The 17,177-nt window shown below is 38.9% G+C and overlaps 1 protein-coding gene across 2 annotated transcripts; it reads right to left on the reverse strand.

Annotated features, from left to right (window-relative positions):
* Nucleotides 1-1,333: 1,333 nt before the first annotated feature.
* Nucleotides 1,334-16,940, reverse strand: LOC114558680 (forkhead box protein P1-B). Of its 2 annotated transcripts, none has more exons than XM_028582809.1 (16): nucleotides 16,827-16,940; nucleotides 14,046-14,183; nucleotides 9,803-9,940; nucleotides 9,611-9,700; nucleotides 7,755-7,875; nucleotides 6,794-6,905; nucleotides 6,554-6,661; nucleotides 6,114-6,201; nucleotides 5,867-5,944; nucleotides 5,571-5,766; nucleotides 4,893-4,969; nucleotides 4,622-4,723; nucleotides 4,313-4,440; nucleotides 2,825-2,879; nucleotides 2,284-2,450; nucleotides 1,334-2,157 (listed from the first exon to the last, which is right to left on the reverse strand). In XM_028582809.1, the coding sequence occupies exons 2-16, from the start codon at nucleotides 14,166-14,168 to the stop codon at nucleotides 1,995-1,997; spliced, it is 1,746 nt and encodes a 581-aa protein (XP_028438610.1). In that variant the 5' UTR covers nucleotides 14,169-14,183; nucleotides 16,827-16,940; the 3' UTR covers nucleotides 1,334-1,994. The 2 variants fall into 2 exon arrangements, with proteins under 2 accessions (XP_028438610.1, XP_028438608.1); XM_028582807.1 differs by having other exon boundaries at nucleotides 5,565-5,766.
* Between the last annotated feature and the right edge of the window lie 237 nt (nucleotides 16,941-17,177).

Raw genomic sequence — 17,177 nt, forward strand, 5'->3', positions numbered from 1 at the left:
ACCGTGTGAAAATATACTCCTCCACTAACATTGGTCATGCACCACATCTATCAATCACACTAGTTCTATTCCAGTTGTGACTAACAATAACATCATCCAAGCAGTATTTAGCCTGATCTGACATGGAGTAAACAACAAGAACCATACCATCAGACACATGGTCCTCTATTTTCTCAAGCTCGATACCATCCTGATCATTCACAGGAAGCTTTAAAGGAGCTGTCATCTTATGCAGAGCAAAGTGAAGAGAATACACAGCATGAGATACACATGCAAAGCACCTCCTGAATAATGGTATTATAATACCCTCAAAAACTTGACTGAAGAAAGACAGCAATAAATCATTCTTGGAACATCACATTTCCATGTTAAGTTAAAGAATCATGCAAGAAACGCGCCTGTACACTGAAGTTGAAAATGAACAAAACATATACTACTTAATTCATTCTGCCAAATAGTTTACTTTTTTAAGATTACCTGTCTGTACTGGTTAAATATCCAACAGTGTGATCGGTAGCATCTGCAACTGTGAACCCGTTGTGAGCTCGAGCACCTCCCATCATCATGCACACACACCCACATTGTGAGCAACACTCCACATCAATCAATACACATCAGTCAATACTCGCCAATCAGGAGCCACAAGTACAAATCTGTCATACATAATGCATGGTGGTCCATTCAATTATGGCAATATGTCAATAGAAAGTCAAGCTGAGTCACTTATCAAACACCTGGATACAGCAAGTAATGATTAATAACAATAATAATACAATAACTAGAGAAAATGTCACGATTCGATTCAATAGATTTTGAGGCTCAAGATTCAATTCAAAATCGATTTTCAACTCAAAAACGATTCTCGAGTAGACATAAAATCATTTTTTTTTTTTTTATAAAAATAAAATATATATATTTTTTGGAATTCTATGAACCCATTTTGAATCGGTAGAGCTTGAATCGCGATTCGAATATGAATCAAGTTTTTTGCACACCCCCTAACAATAACATTTACATAAAATTATCTTACCACAATTTATTATCTTGCCACAGCCCGTGCTTCCGACACCAAGATGGTTTGTAGACCACATCTGCTGACAGCACACAATTTATGACATCTATAGAATGGACATACCGCAATACCACAGTGGAAGGTTTGCCAGTCAGACCATTTGCTTTTTTCCATTACCTTCCATTAGGAAGTCATTACCGTTGACTGAGAGACGTGAGGCTGTTATCATGTCATCACTGCACCAAGCCATAATTTCATTATGTGAAACACCACTTACCACCAAGGCAATCATAAAACTATATCAAAGACAAATACAGTGTACACATTTTTCATGAGGGATTTATTATTCATAGAGATGCATTGGTTTACAATAATGGTAAATCTATATTATCTACTCTCACAAGCTCAATTAGAGCAAATTTAGCAATGTTCGTGGAAGGGGTGAAAAAGACCAACAAGTATAAAGAAGCTATGTATTCTTTTGATCAATTGATTATACCTTAGATACAAATATATCAGATCATGTTGGCAGTGAACATTACAATTTTTTAAAGCAACATTTTTTTTTACCTCTACAAAATGTTTTATATATTATGACTACTAAAATAAAATCAGGTAGTGAGGCCCCCCACGTGGCATAAAGTGGCTATACAGAGGTGGGACATTTTTCATTGTGAAGTGCTAACTATTAATGTTCCCTTTCCTTTGGCTTCTCTGCTCATCGTGGTCTTTATGTGTACACATATATAAAATGAGAAAAATCATAAACAGATGTGTTTTTGTGATCTCACTCTACAGAGATAATTGAGTTAGATTAAGAACAAAAAAATAACAAATGCTGATACAAAATTTCCCCACGTAAAAGAGTGCTTGCACTGCTTGGTTATGTAGATGAAGCAGTTGTTTTTGGAAACTTTTGGAATACAAAGTCACACAGGCTGTGAGTGAGGCTGCCTTGCAGTGGAGAATTTGGACTTCGTAGTCAGAGAGAAGGTACGCGATCAAAATGAAGATTGGGCCTCTCCGGGCTGCCGTTGTCTTCATCGAGGTGCATCTCTGGGCTGGGGCCGTGCTCGTCTGTGCTCTCTGGGGATTCATAGGGATACGCTTCACATATCTCCTCATCCTCCTGCTCCTCTTTAATGCTGGTTTGATAAACGTGAAAAAAAACATAATCTAATCAGGACTTGTGATCACACAATTACATTAAATCACAACCGAGTCAAATCCACTTAGGAGTCAGGGAACGTAGCTCTGGAGCTCACACTTACAAAGCTTGTGGAGGCGACTGCGTTGCGCTGCTGTCACTTTGGTATCCAGATCCATTTGCAAGGACTCCATTCATCTGCTCTTGGAGAACATGAGACAGGGAGTGAAATGGTATGCTGCCCATAGAGGCTGGGTTGTAGAGAGAGCTGTTGCCATCGAAACCGCCGCTCTGAAAAAGTAAACATTCTCATTATAACACTGCATCAACACATAACAGACATAGCTGTGACAATTCTCAGACCACTGCGATATATAGTATGCGGGTATAATGCAATGTAGTCTCGCACAGCGCTGCGCAACATTCCGGGATGGGAGAAAAACCTGCTCTGGTTTATTGGCTTTTCTTTAAACCACCTTTTCTTTTAAGCACCTGGAAAAGCCGCGGTGCAAAATCCAACGGAGCGATCCCGGAAGAGGAACGTCATGGATATAGACTAAGTGCAGTGTGACATGTCGCATCCGTTCAGCTTTCTATGTACACTGCAACAGCCTCATGTTATATACATATTGAAAATAGAGCTTAAAATATGGGATGTCTCTTACCTGATGAGCAGAGCCAGCTGAGCTGTGGTGGTTCTGTGAGTTCTTTAGCATAGACCTATTGGTACAGAAAAGCAACAAAAAGGTATATATATAATTTAGTATCAACACCTAAAGGACTGGAGATAAGCATTATAGTCTGGGGCTAGCATGATAATAGGAACAACATTTGGTGCACTCGCAACTGACCGTTCTCTAAACCCTTCCGCCGAACAGTGATTGTCCAATCACCAACCATCACCAGGCGTGACGGGCCTGTCAAGCTTTGGATTTCTTAACACAATGATGTTGTGTTGATTGGGCTTGAATAACTATAGTATAAAGTGGTACTCAGTATCGAAAGGAAAATGTGTTTATCTTCTCTAAAGTAAGCTGCAAACATTACCATGCCCCGCTAACACTGGAGCAACCACAGCCAAACTGGTTGCCTTTTCTCTTGTAACCTTAAAAATGAAATCTATTGAAAATACGAACATAAATCAGCATAAATCTAACCTCTGTGTTGCTTTTCCATGCATGTAAGCCAAGCAGCCAAACAGGGTTATGTTATAGAGTGATCAGTTGGATCTTACATTTTTCCTTTTCATACTTAAAATATTACCAAACTCTACACTGTACAAGAACACTATTTCTTTTACATGGTTCATCATCTGGTGAAGATGACTGTTAGCCTTTTAACACGGTATCATGCATTTAGCCATTACATGCATATTTAAAACCGCTTTACAGGGTTCTTGTTTTACAACAGGTCAGTTGCAAAAAGCCCGCAAGAGATTGCATTTTAACCAACTCGTGGAGTTAACATTATCTGAAATCAGAGACCTGTTGTTTTAAAAATGAATATGAATGGGCGCCCAGATAGCTCAGTTGGTAGAGCGGGCGCCCATATATAGAGGTTTACTCCTTGACGCAGCAGGCCCGTGTTCGATTCCGACCTGTGGCCCTTTGCTGCATGTCATTCCCCCCTCTCTCTCCCCTTTCATGTCTTAGAAGGCCTAAAATGCCCAAAAAAATATCTTAAAAAGAATATTAATTTCACTGCCACGGTTATCATTACAGAATGCATATGTGCCGTGCTAAAATAGCAACAGGGCGAGGCTTAGTCCAATATCCTCAAACTGCTGACACTATGAGCAACTGCCAACATACGCAATGCGCTTCCAGATCTGTTTGTTTAATAAAATCCACATGAGTTAAGAGTTTGAGTCACAGTGGCAAGACGTGACAAGCCACATAAATTTACCACTATACCATAAAACTGCATGCATTTCCTTGTCCATGTCTTTCAGTGGCCGGACAAGCACAGAAAATTCAACGGCCACAAGGCCACGCCGTAGGCTCAAGGTACAATTATAAATCAGCCTTTGGACTTAGCCTTTGAAACTTGCTTACAATAAATAGTTTGTGTACTTATAAGGTTGAGCTAGAAGGTCAAAAATGTCTGTTATATCTGAAAACACACAGGACTCTGGCTCCATGTCCAACACCTACCCATTACCAGCAGCCTTCTGGGGCCTTCTCCTGTGGAACTCAATCTCATCTACTGTCCACACAGCTCCCTTCACATTTTCCAAACGTACAAAGCATTTATGGAGGCTGAGATTATGTCTGACGGCATTCTGAAAGATTAAAGAAAAGAATAGAATTAGGACTTCTAATCTTACATGCCTTAAGTATTGAATTTGCATGTATCTAGTTACATGAAAACGTAAATGTAAATGCAACCAAAATGTCTCCGTAGACTTTTCCCATTTCATATATTAATATCCAAAGACATTTAATATGTAATGCAGTTCATACCTTCCAGGTAGCTGCATTGCGCCTGAAATATGCAAAGTTTCTTGTGAACCAGTTGTAGATTTCATTTAATGTCAGCTGATTGCGAGGTGATTCAAATATAGCCTGAAAGAGAGAGAGAAAGCATATGTTGTCTGGAAGTTAGACAATAAAAAATGTGAATTTGCTACATTTCGGTGCGGGAGGCCAATATGGCTGTGCAAAACTTCCTATTGCTATTTTCAACAGTGTTTTTATTTTTGTTACCGTGTAAAATGAGTAAAGTACACGTTACCTGTCTTATGAGAGACGCATATGTAAATGGAGGTCTAACTTCTGTGCTCAAGTAGAACTCCTTATTATCAACTATATCTGTGGAAAGACAATCACAATTTGTTGTTTTATTGTCCTGTTTACAAGGACATATGGGATGTAATTTTTTACTAAAATGAACTCTATAATGATTTCTTCTGGCTGGATGGTCATGAAAAATTTGAGTTGTGCTTCAAGAAATAAACCTTTTTTTTATAGCAGATTATATTTGTCAAGCTTACAAGAGAAGACATAATACTTTGTCTAAGAACAAGCTTTAAAATAACCTATAGTTTTGTGAAATGTTTGAACACTGCAACTGAAATGTTGGTGTCTTATAAACCCATGAGGGCTGGGCACTTTGTGTGACATAGAAATAAAAAATAAATAACAAAAAAAATCAAAACAATAACAAGCAATATTTATACATAAACAGATACAGAATGAACATGAAACAAAGACAAAAATATTTCCATTCATGGAAAACAGAAGTAATATACAATAAATAAGAACATGAAAATAACTGTGAAAACGAAAATAAGCACCTGCTCTGTGTCCCTATGAATCTATCTTCTTTATGTGCATCTCAGCAGAAGCATGTTTCAGCTTGAAACCAACAAGAAAACGTTTATGGAGTTTTGATTCCTGATCTCACCGTTACCTTGGCTCACAGAGCGGCTATATCGCCTCCGTACAGGAGTTCCAGTGAACATGCTATTGGGAGTGAGGACTGAGGGAGATTCAGAGAGCGGCGTCAGGGGTGTGGATGGTGCCGTGGCACTCTGAGACAAACTCATAGGAGGAGGGCCTTTGGGCAGTGTTGCCTGGGAGAAGGATACATTAGACACCAGATTCACCTAAAACAACAAAGCAGTTGAGTCAGCAAAAACGTCAGTGCAACTACAAGCAAAACAATATTTATTTTAATTGAAGGAAACAGTCATGACAGGTACTTACAGGCTGCGCTGCGGGTTTGGGTTCAGAGGACTTCAGATGAGCCATCATTGCTTGCAGTCGCTCTTTGTCCTTTTTCAACTATGTTAGATGAGAAGACAGAAATAGAAGTTGAGAGTTGGTGAATTCACGGCTTGCGTTAAACTGATGAAATGACATTTGGTGTGAGTTGCTGGCATCCTGAAAAGTGTAATGATCTAGGGACATCACTTCTGTTTCCAGCCCGGGTGTGAAAACACACCATGCGTACCTGCAGTTCCAACTGCTGAACCACTTGCATCTGCACACGACACTGTGCTGTGCTCTTGTCATCCAGTGTATGCTCGTTGTTCAAATGTCTGCAACAAATTCAAAACCATGACATTCTTTAGGGGAGAACCATTTGCTGCACAGGCTGAGAGCAAAAAATGCTAAATAGAATACTTTCATTTCAACTGGAAAAACATTAAGATTCCACACAGGGCTTGACGCCACAAAAATAGGAAATACATAATAGTAAAATAAATTGAAGGAAAGAATGTTTTAGATGACTCTCTGCTCAGCTCTGATTAATATGTGACATTTGCAGCATCGGTGTACATATAAATTATAGAACATACATATATTTCTTACCTATATAAATACTACGTCATGATGGATGTAAATAAACATTACGCCAGCTTTAGAGGTGTGCAAAGTTTCACCACTCACTTGAGAAATGCCTGAAAGTCTCCAAAGACAGTCTCACAGCCAGGCCATTTACACATGCCATTTCCATACAGTGCATGGCTATTCTGTGTGTTTTCATCCAGTGACCCACTGCAACAAGGACACAAATCAACCATTAAATGGCACACCTCAGAGTAAACATGTTGGTACTGCCCAAGCACAATAAAAACAGGATATACACAAACTAAAGCTCTGACAGGACAGTATAGATAGGTAAAGCACCTTTCTTTCCTCTTCAGAAGAGTGTGATGACCGTTGCTGGTAGATCGTTGACTTGAAGACTCTCTGGTGTCTCCCCCAGCGGACAGGATGCTACCATTCTCACAGCCTGAAACTGCATATGTAAACAAATTGTTTTGTTAAAATGCACTGGGGTACCACTACGTTTGCATGAGCTTAAGCTCATAAGATCTGTGTATACACATAATCCAGTTCAAAAAAAGGTACAAAGCAATGATTTTCAAAAATTATATGAAAGGAAGGCATTAACAGCTGCAATATATATGTTTGTTGACGTGTGTGTGTGTGTGTGTGTGTGTGTGTGTGTGTGTGTGTGTGTGTGTGTGTGTGTGTATTTGGATGTATATGTGTGTTTATATGTATACTAGATATATAGGCTATATATAATAAGATAATTGTGAATACGACGTAAATATGTGTTAAATGAAATAATAATTACAATAATTTACTGAGTTATGGAAAAGGGGTAGGATTAAATAAGTGTATACTTCCTCCTACTCTTTTCAGACATGTCTATGTTGGGTATTTTTTTAAATATATTTTTGTGTAATGTTTTATTTGGATTATTTTGATATGTCTGAAATAAATTTCTTCATTCATTCATTCATTCATTCATTCATTCATTCAGTTTATTAGGTACACCTAGCTAATGCAGTCCAATACAACAGCCATTGCATAAGTCCTATCGTGATGAAGGTTAGAGAGGGGTTAAAGCAATTTTATGATCATTTTGGAGGATTCAGTTTGTGGTGCTGTTGAACCGAGAGGTGTTTCTGTTATTTAGCTTACGTTCATTGATATAAACGGGTCAGCATAACGCATACAAGGCTCAATGTTTGAAAATTTGCATTTACCCTTGCCTCAGTGTTGTTACCTGAAAGTATTTGACGTAAGCGTTTAAGTCCTTACACAGCAATGCAGTAAGGGCTGTCACACAACATACCTGTGAGTGCAATGGGGCTGGAAGGAAGGACAGACAGCAGGCCTTGTCTCTGCAGGTTGAGGAGATGTTGCTGCTGCACCTGGAGGAGCTGCTGCTGGATGGCAATCTGCTGGGCTGTCAGCTGTGACAGGGAGATGACACAGCATCGGTCAGTAAATGCCTTCATACTGAATACAGCTTGATCTCGGATTTGTCTACAGATTTAGGAAGGAGATCTTTATCTAAGATAATTGAACTCTATGACAATATAATGGAGAGTGTGTAGGACCACGAGACATCACACTGGACATATTTTGTAGGTTCGAAAACGTGACACACACAAAGCTCTGTCTCACTGGGCAACCAGTGACAGTCACATAGCTTACAAAGGTAATGAAATCAGCTAACGTCATTACCTATTTAAAGAAGAAACAAACTATTTGAGCGGCGATCAAGTCTGATGCTGCTTATTTTTAATCATAATATTCTCTGTTGGTAAAACAATGTGAGCATAAACAAACGCTCGCAATTATTTCCGCTATTTTTGTTGTGTCCAGGAGACCTAGGAAGAAATGCCCACTAATGTTTTCATATAATTAGATAAAAGCTATGTTGAGCACATTTCTGCTTAGAGCACATCCAATTATTTTCTTGGTCTCCAACACCTGCTGCCTTGTGCACTCGGCCAAGTGCCTACTTTGTGTTGTGAATTTCTGTTATCTGATGATGTCACGCAAATACATGCACACAAGCTGAAGTGAGAGCACTGCGTTTCGTACACACACACACACACACACACACATTCGTTGGCACTTGAATGTGGACTGGGACAGAGCAACATGCAGTTTCTGAACATGTGATGCACCCTAAATGGATAAACTTACAGCCCTTGAAGTGGAAACATTGCACGCCACTGCCTTTAAACTAATTGGAAATCATTACATACAAGCATCAGCCTAAAGCGTTTTTTTATTATTATTATTATTATTTACACACTATGTAGAGCCCGGACCTCGTTACTCCTTAGTGGTGTAAGAATTCTCTGTGGTTAATTTCATTCACTATATAGTCCACTATAAAATACCCACAATGCACAGCTAATTTGAGTGTATATATACAATGTACCCTACATTTTCCTCCTGTATGCCACAATGCAACGCGGTGGTGTTTTCCCGGAGGGGAAGAAGAAGCAAAAGCAACCGCGAAAACTGAAAAGGAAAAATGGAGCGGACTTTCGTTTCTAAACATTGGAAATGTAAAGTGCAACATATATACAACCTTTTACTCTCCTCCTGAGTTTGTTTCAGGGACGTATTAGAAATATTTTTGTTTCGGGTTGTTTACATGATGCTGGGCGCGCGCCATCCGTCACACAAACAACCGGCGCATCTACTGACGCAAGTCACACAATAATGTGTTTTCAGTGAGTGTCCGAAATCTCATTTGGTCATTCCCTATATAGTCCACTACTTAGTACTATAGGGACTTAACACTATAGGGAATAGTGAGTGAGTAAATGAGGGAAAATAACTTTAGTATTAAATACTCAGTCATTTAACCTTTAGTACAACTGAACTGATTCAGACTTGTCCCTAATTCAGGAATTAATTATCTTTTTTTAAAGATACTTTTTTGGGCTTTTCCGCCTTTATTTCGCAGGACAGCTAGGTGAGAAAGGGGAGAGAGAGGGGGAAGACATGCAGGAAATCGCCACAGGTCGGATTCGAACCCTTGACCTCTGCATCGAAGCATAAACCTCTCATTATATGTGCGCCACGGGAATAAATTATCTTTGATTAATATTACTACAATGACCAAATATTTAAACACATATTCACAAACTGATAAAAAAAATAATGCTATAATGAAGCAGTTACCTCTTGACTGACAATCCCAGCATTTTTCTGTTGCAGCAGCTGAATATTTAGCTGCTCTTGCTGATTCTTGAAGACCTCTTGAATTTGTTGCTGCAGAAATGTTGACGACAATTGAGTTAAGAGAAATATAAGCATCGGGTTTGAAGTGGGCTACGACCAACGCATAACTATTGTAAAGATACAGCCCATTACCTGGTGTAACATGAGTGCTTTCTGCTGCTGGAGCAGCGCTTGGAGCTGCTGAGGACTGAGGACCTGCTGCTGCGGTGTCTGTTGCAACTGCTGTGGGGCTTCTGCTGGTGGGGTCATCATAGATAATGACACTGGAACCTGCATAAATCGAGAAAAAAAAAAAACAGAATGGTAATTCAAAATCCATACTACCAAAAAAAAAATTTAAAATTTAAAATTTAATAGACACAAATATATACAACATAGGCTGTACTGGGTGTGTGTGTATTTGTGTGCAGGCCAGTGTTGTAGTACTCGAGACCGGTCTTGGTCTCAAGATTCAGGTCTCAAAACTTCCTGCTTCAAATGCAACCAATAACTTGACTCATTTCTAGTTTGGAATGTGTTAACTACTCGGTTTAGGGGGTCTTGACTACAACACTGGTGCAAGCTACGCTCATTCAATCTATTTGGACTACATTCTAGTGCAGACAATCAGTGTGTTTACATGTCAACGAGAAGAAACCGTATCTCTTTAATCAGGGTAAAGGATTAGGACGCACAGCTACATTTCTGCCATAGTAACCTGATTTCTTGGTCGTGTATGTTTACGGAGTTTCTAACAGAGATTTTAACAAGAGCACATGTGCAAGACAAAGAGCTCGGAAAGGAAAAGTTTCACTGTGACAGCAGTGTGGCAGGATAAAATGAACAACTTGTAGGGGTGCATTTGTGCATCCGAAATAATTAAATCCAAAGTTCAACCAAAACTGTAACAAACAGGTCTTAATACGTTTCTGCAGCTGGACAGTAGGTTATTTGTACAATTCAAAACACATACACAGAGTCTCACTACAGTGTTCTCTCACTCAACGGCACTGTCGGTCCAAGTGCTGTGATGTTAAAGACAAAAACTTATTTTTTACACCTAATATATGCCAGCCTTGGTTACTATGGTAGTAGGTAGACTAAGAAGGTAGTTTACTTTAAAGGTGGAGTCTGCGATTCTGCAGAAAGATTGATATTTGTTGATGTTTGAACTCAACACCCAAACAAATACACCACTCCCGTCGGTGCTGCTTCAGAATGTTAGCATGTGCCCGATTTACTGTCCCTCCCGCTCCCACCACCTTGCTTTTTATACATCCATGGCCTTCCCTGTCCTGTGCACAAGCACAAACAGAATAGTTACACTTTGTTTTTTCTCCCATTTACAGAGCCAGGGCTGTGTAAGAACACAGCGCACACACTGAATGGACAGCTTGTGGACCTTGAGGAGATATTTGCTGAATCGCAGACTCCACTTTTAAACTGCATAGTCTCAACAGCCTTTATGAACATACAAAAGAAGTGATGCCAATACACACACACACACACACACACACACACGTAACGTCAAACTGTCAAACCTTCTCCTATATAGAGCTGGAACTAAAAAGTATTTTCATTATCGATTGATCTGATGTTCATTTTCCACAGCCCAAAGGGACGCCTTCAGATGTCTTGTTTATTCTGAGCAACAGCCCCAAACCCAAAGAGATTCAGTTTACCATCATGCATGACAACGCCAAGAATCAAATCCTCACATCTGAGAAGCTGGAGCCAGCAAATGTTTGACATTGTGGTTTAACAAATGATTAAAGCATAATCATAATAATAAAATAACTGACACTTAATGTTCTGTTGGCTGACTAATCAATAATCGACAATTCGTTATGCAGCTCTACTCATATGCTTCTTGTTCAAATTCAAAAAAAGAACTTATAGTCACTCACAGTCCTCCCTTATGATATTATTCTCTGTTCACTGGTCAATCTAGCAAGCGGAACTCGGCTCTTCTGCTATTTCTGCTAAAGATGAAGCAAACAAAAACAACAACAACAACATTGGATGTCTTCGGGGAGTTAGAACTTGATCAAAACAACAACAACAACAACAACAAAGAGTACCACAAAAACAACAACATCCTCTGCTAGGCATGCAGCAATTACCACACCATCCCCCTCACTGTCGAGCCACACAGCTCAAGGGATGTCTACAGTAAACATAAACAGAGTAATCAAAATTGCACAGACATATAAATAATGAATAAAAATAAAAGCATACAGAGCCTGTTTATGAAAGCAGAACTTGAGATTCGTATTTTAATTTAGGTCTGAACCACAAACAAACATTTCTCTCCGAGGCAGAGTCTGTTTTGAATCGGGTGCGTAAACAAACTGACGGTGAATTTCACACAGGCTTTTGGCTAACAATAACAGACGGCTGCCTTCTACTTTGTCTTTTCTTATGAAATTCAATGCTCCAGAGGTGGCCACCGGAGCGATGAAAAACAGGTCTATCCCACAAACAGAGGCAGTTGGCCCCTCTATTTTTCTGTGGACACCATCAACACAACAACAGCCTTTGCTTAATCCCTGTTGCCATGGTAGCCAGCAGCAAGTCCAAACATCTTCTGTTGTTGTTATTGTTGAAAGTCATACCAGTGAGCAATTGAGTGTAAACATAGATCTGGTCCTGCAAGACTGGTCTTGTGAACTCTGAGATGACTGACAGCAAGAGGGAACGCTGAAAACTTGCTGAAAAACAAACCCAATCTGCTTTCCCTTATGCAATTTAATATTAAGTAATATCCCCCAATGGGTGTGGCCCCAGAAGGAGTGACATTTGCAAAAATATATACATACATATTTGGTAATGAACTCAACAGAAGACTGAATAAGAGCAGATTTAAAAATCGCAAAATTACAAAATAGAATAACCACAGAAATTGACAGACACATTTTAAATAAGCAAAACTGATTAATTATAGGTTATCCAATAAAACAAATATAGAATGAGTGGGACAAACCATGGCACTGAAAACACAAATGCTGCTCAGTGTTTAGGAGTAACGTTCTGCCTGACAATCTAACAGAGCTTTGCTAACCTACATGATGTGAGACAACTCACAATATAACCCTGATGCCTCCACCCAGCAGGAGCTGTGTTCCCCCCCTCCCCTTCTCAGCCTCAGTAGAACCTCCCCCCATCCCTGTGCTCCCCATCAGCATGAATATAAAACACTGCAGTTTGGAGACACTCAGATGTTCAAAGTGAGATATTCAGCGATACCTTTACCCGTGAAACAAAACAAACCAAGTACCCCACATTGTCATGTAACAGTATGCTCTCTGCCATATGTGTATAAATACTGACAAGAAACGATATGTTTGGATACCAGACAAGCTGGACATAAATTCAAATGTAGCATAACTAATTGTGTTCCACACTTTAATGAAGGAAAACCAGCTGCAACACATAGGTTTAGTGTTGGGGAAAAAACATTTACACATTCCCCTGTGCAGCTGTATGGTGTTATATCAACAAAACAAAAATGCAGTTCTGAACACAACAACATTTGCTTCAGGGCTGCAACTATTCATATGTATTAATCATATTCACATATGCACATTCAACATATTCATTACGTATGAATCAGTCAATCATGTCTTTGATTAATAGTTTGGTCTATAAAAAGCCCAGCACGAATTTTCCGTTTACTATCACACAAAAAAATCCTCACAATTGAGAAGCTGGTTGTCTCTAATGACTCAAAACACAATCAGAAATCAAGACTTAGCTGTCCAAGATCCTGACCACCACCCACTTCCTTTTTTTAATGTCACCACACATTTGTTCAAATCTTGACCGTTTTGAGCAAGTGTTTCTATAATATTATCAGCAATATGCTATTATGATGTAATAGATACCACTACATCGAGAGCAGCGAAACTCCCAAAACAAATATGTTTAAATAGTGACGCAACTACAGTAAAGGTTATTTTCATTATTGATTCATCTGCATATTGTTTTCTTAATCAATCAATCATTCATCTTGTCAATAATATGCGAGTGAACAGTAAAAACATAAAATAATGCCCATCACAAAGTCCTAGGTGACATCTTCAAATGACTTGTTTTGTCTCCAACAGTCCAAAGTGCAAAGCTATCACGTTTACTATCATGTAAGACATAAAAAAAAACGCAGCAAATCTTCACAATTGCACACACATTTTTGGCTTGAAAGAGGACTCAAACAACTAAACAACTTTCAAAATAGCCGTGGCTTAAATTTCCGTTGAACTATGGAACTATCAATTAATTGACAGACCATTTTAGCTGATACATAAATTTGTACAGCATCATCATTTTGTCATATTTCAGTGGAATAGCTGTGCATATATAAAAATGTGTTGAACGGATGCAGCTGGGGATGACTAACCCTGGGTGCCTCTGGAGGAGGAGTCTGGCTGCTCCTCACTCGACTCTCATTCTCACTAGTATTCCCGTTCTCTGTCTGACTTGCTGGAATGGTGTGTGTTGGTTCTGACCCAGACTCATGCATCTGGACTTCAAAGACCTGAGAAAGAAAATACATATAAATGAATAACAACTGGATAAAGCAGTACAATATAATGACATACAGGGAGCAGACCAACACGATACCTCTTTCTGGATGTGTTTGACAAGCCTTTTACTTCACAAGGTGATAAGGTCCATTCTCTAAAAAAAAAAAACATTTAACAATGCACAAAAATCGCCAAATGAGCCAATAATGTAGTCATGTGTTGAATGTATAAAGGGACAGCACTCAAAGTTAAGCACTATAGTGTTTTAGCTCTACCCACAACCAAGACAAATACTCTCTTCTACAAGTGAGAGAGGAACATGCTAGGTCTGTTTGTTGAATAACCGAGTGCTACCATGACTTCTGTAAACACAGGGGCCCTGGGTCCGTGTTTATGTGCAAACATATCTTCCCTTTGAAACAATTTACCATTAACCAGGTGGTGCGATAAACGGCTGTGGCAGGTAGTACAATGCACAAGTATTCTTTTATGTATACAGCTTGGACGTGCTCGAGTATAAAGCTAAGCAGCATAAACAAAGGTAAATAAAGCAGGCAAACAAATAATGTGAGCAGATGGAAAGAAACCTAAACAGAAGGCCTCAAATGAAACAGACCACATAGCCTCAAGGATAATGTTGTTATTTTCAGGGCTGCCCAACTATTAAATTCACACATTGAAATCAATCTGCTAATCAATCATTTAGATATGCACCACTGAGAGCCAACATCAACATATAGGCTAGGCAACATCTGACAGATTATCCCAGATAAACTCATGACCAAACCTGTACTAACAGTTAGCTACAAACCAATAAAGAAAGACAGCACGGGGTTTCCTGCATTTAAAAATGACTAATACTGTAGATGACTAGTGAATAGTAAAGTTATGCCAAGCAGCAGCAATGCGTCATAACTCACTGTAGATGGTTAGAAGAACTGAGGTCATTCCTGCAATCTAAAATCTATCTAATAAAACAGGCAATTGTTGGTGAGGTTTCCACTGTTTACTTTTGTTTTCAGGATCAGGATTAGTTCTGAAGACAAAGGGCAGTGTTTCCTGTAGACATTTTTAAAGATGTCAGGGGTGATTTTGGTTGTGAACCAGGATGAGTACTGGGTCAATTCCTCATTACCGGTAGTTCCAATATGCATTGTTTCAAAAACACATATTATCTGGATACTGTAGGATTATGATAATTGAACATGTCATGCTGCAGTGCAACCATTTCCGGGATGGAATGTGTAATAAGCCCATGATACATTTGAACCTTATTTAAAGGGTTCTCACAACAAGGGCAACCCTCCAGAAGTGGGGGCCACCATTCTTCAAAGAATGTAAAGGAAACACTGCAAAGAGGTAGCCTAGAAATCTAGACGCAAATGTAATTTATATAAATAACAACATCTTGATATGGGTCTGGCTAAGAATATAGTTTTTGACAACTGATTTCACACATGCTATTAGTCGGTACCATCAAAATGGCTATGGCTACCCAAAATGAAGAAGCTTACAAAATGAAGTCCCCTTGAAAAATTCATTGATGCTTACATATGTGTATAACAATTGGAGATGATTGATACGTGGACATAAATCCACAAGATTCTCCACAATTTATGGGAATAATGTTTTGGCAAGTTAACTGCTGATACTGCAGACCCAAAAACACAATGTGTCTATGATAATCCAGTAGTACATACAGTTTTTGCTGCATTCAGTGAATTATAATATTAGCATTTTATAAAGGTAAAGACTTATCACAACCAATTAAGTTCACCCTCATTGCCTTTCTCATTATCAGGCCACGGTTGGTAATATAACTATAATAAGTATATTAAGCTACAACAACAACTTGTAGGGATCAAAGCCCTTTCCTATTTAATCGCTATTTTAGTTCACGATGCACTCAATTCGGTTAGGCTACTTGGTCTAGGTTTCAGTCTACATTGTTTCTTCTGTGTCCGATTGATCGGTCAGTGCGATCATTCACAGTCCTGGGTTGACTAAGGTTACGCCTGTGTAAGTAAGATTTCACGTTGATGCTGTAGAAAGTAATTGTCCTCGTTCAATTTTTCTCAATAACAAAATCACATTTAGAAAAGCTTGGTTCACATTGTCCCAAGTTTACTTAGCTACACCTTCCTCCAGAACCTCCACCCGAAAATAAGACCTAAAACGTGACAAACACAAATTCTGAATAAACGTTATCTGATGTAACGTTAGTAACGTTGATTATGTCAATGCGGTTTATTACTAAGTTAACGTTAGCTTAATATGAATGGAATCGATATCCGTCCTTAACACCAACCATTGCAGTCTGGTTTGCGTTGAGGACTTGAGCCTTTAACTAGGTATTTATACGGAGAAAACAGGAGGTTTTAAAGTGAGTATGTTAATCTATATTAATAACCTAGGGTTGTATATGCGCTGTGTTTAAGAACATATGTTAGCTAGACTGGAAAACTGTTTTTGACCAACCTTGCGGGAGTCGTTTGCGTTAACAGCACAACAAAAGCTAGCAGCCTTTGCTCACGTTAGCAAGTAAAAAACGTTTCTCTCTCCTCGTCTTCGTTTTGACACCCGGCAGTATCTTAATAACGTTAATCCAATCGTCCAGTGATTGTCAGCGTGCTGTTGAATTAACGTTTACTCACCGAATTATGTACGGGCGGACAGTCTCGGGGTGGTGTCTGAGGAACAGATCTCGGAGCACTCTGCCTTCCTTGGTAGCGAGCTAGCCACAAGTTGCTAACAGAGGGCGTGGCTTAGGAAAAGTAAACATTGGTGACGCAACGCGCGAGACAGTTTCAGATTTTTTTTATTTTTATAAAATGTGTATGTTAATAATAATATTAATAATAATTAATAATAAATAGAAACAATAATACTAATATTAATAATAATTAGTAATAATAATAATTATTATTATTATATAAAACAGTGTTATATAATAGTGTTTTATATATTATACGAAATTTCACATAACAGCCTACATAAGACAGGAT

The sequence above is a fragment of the Perca flavescens genome, chromosome 7, assembly GCF_004354835.1.
Source record: "Perca flavescens isolate YP-PL-M2 chromosome 7, PFLA_1.0, whole genome shotgun sequence".
Taxonomy (NCBI): Eukaryota; Metazoa; Chordata; class Actinopteri; order Perciformes; family Percidae; genus Perca; species Perca flavescens.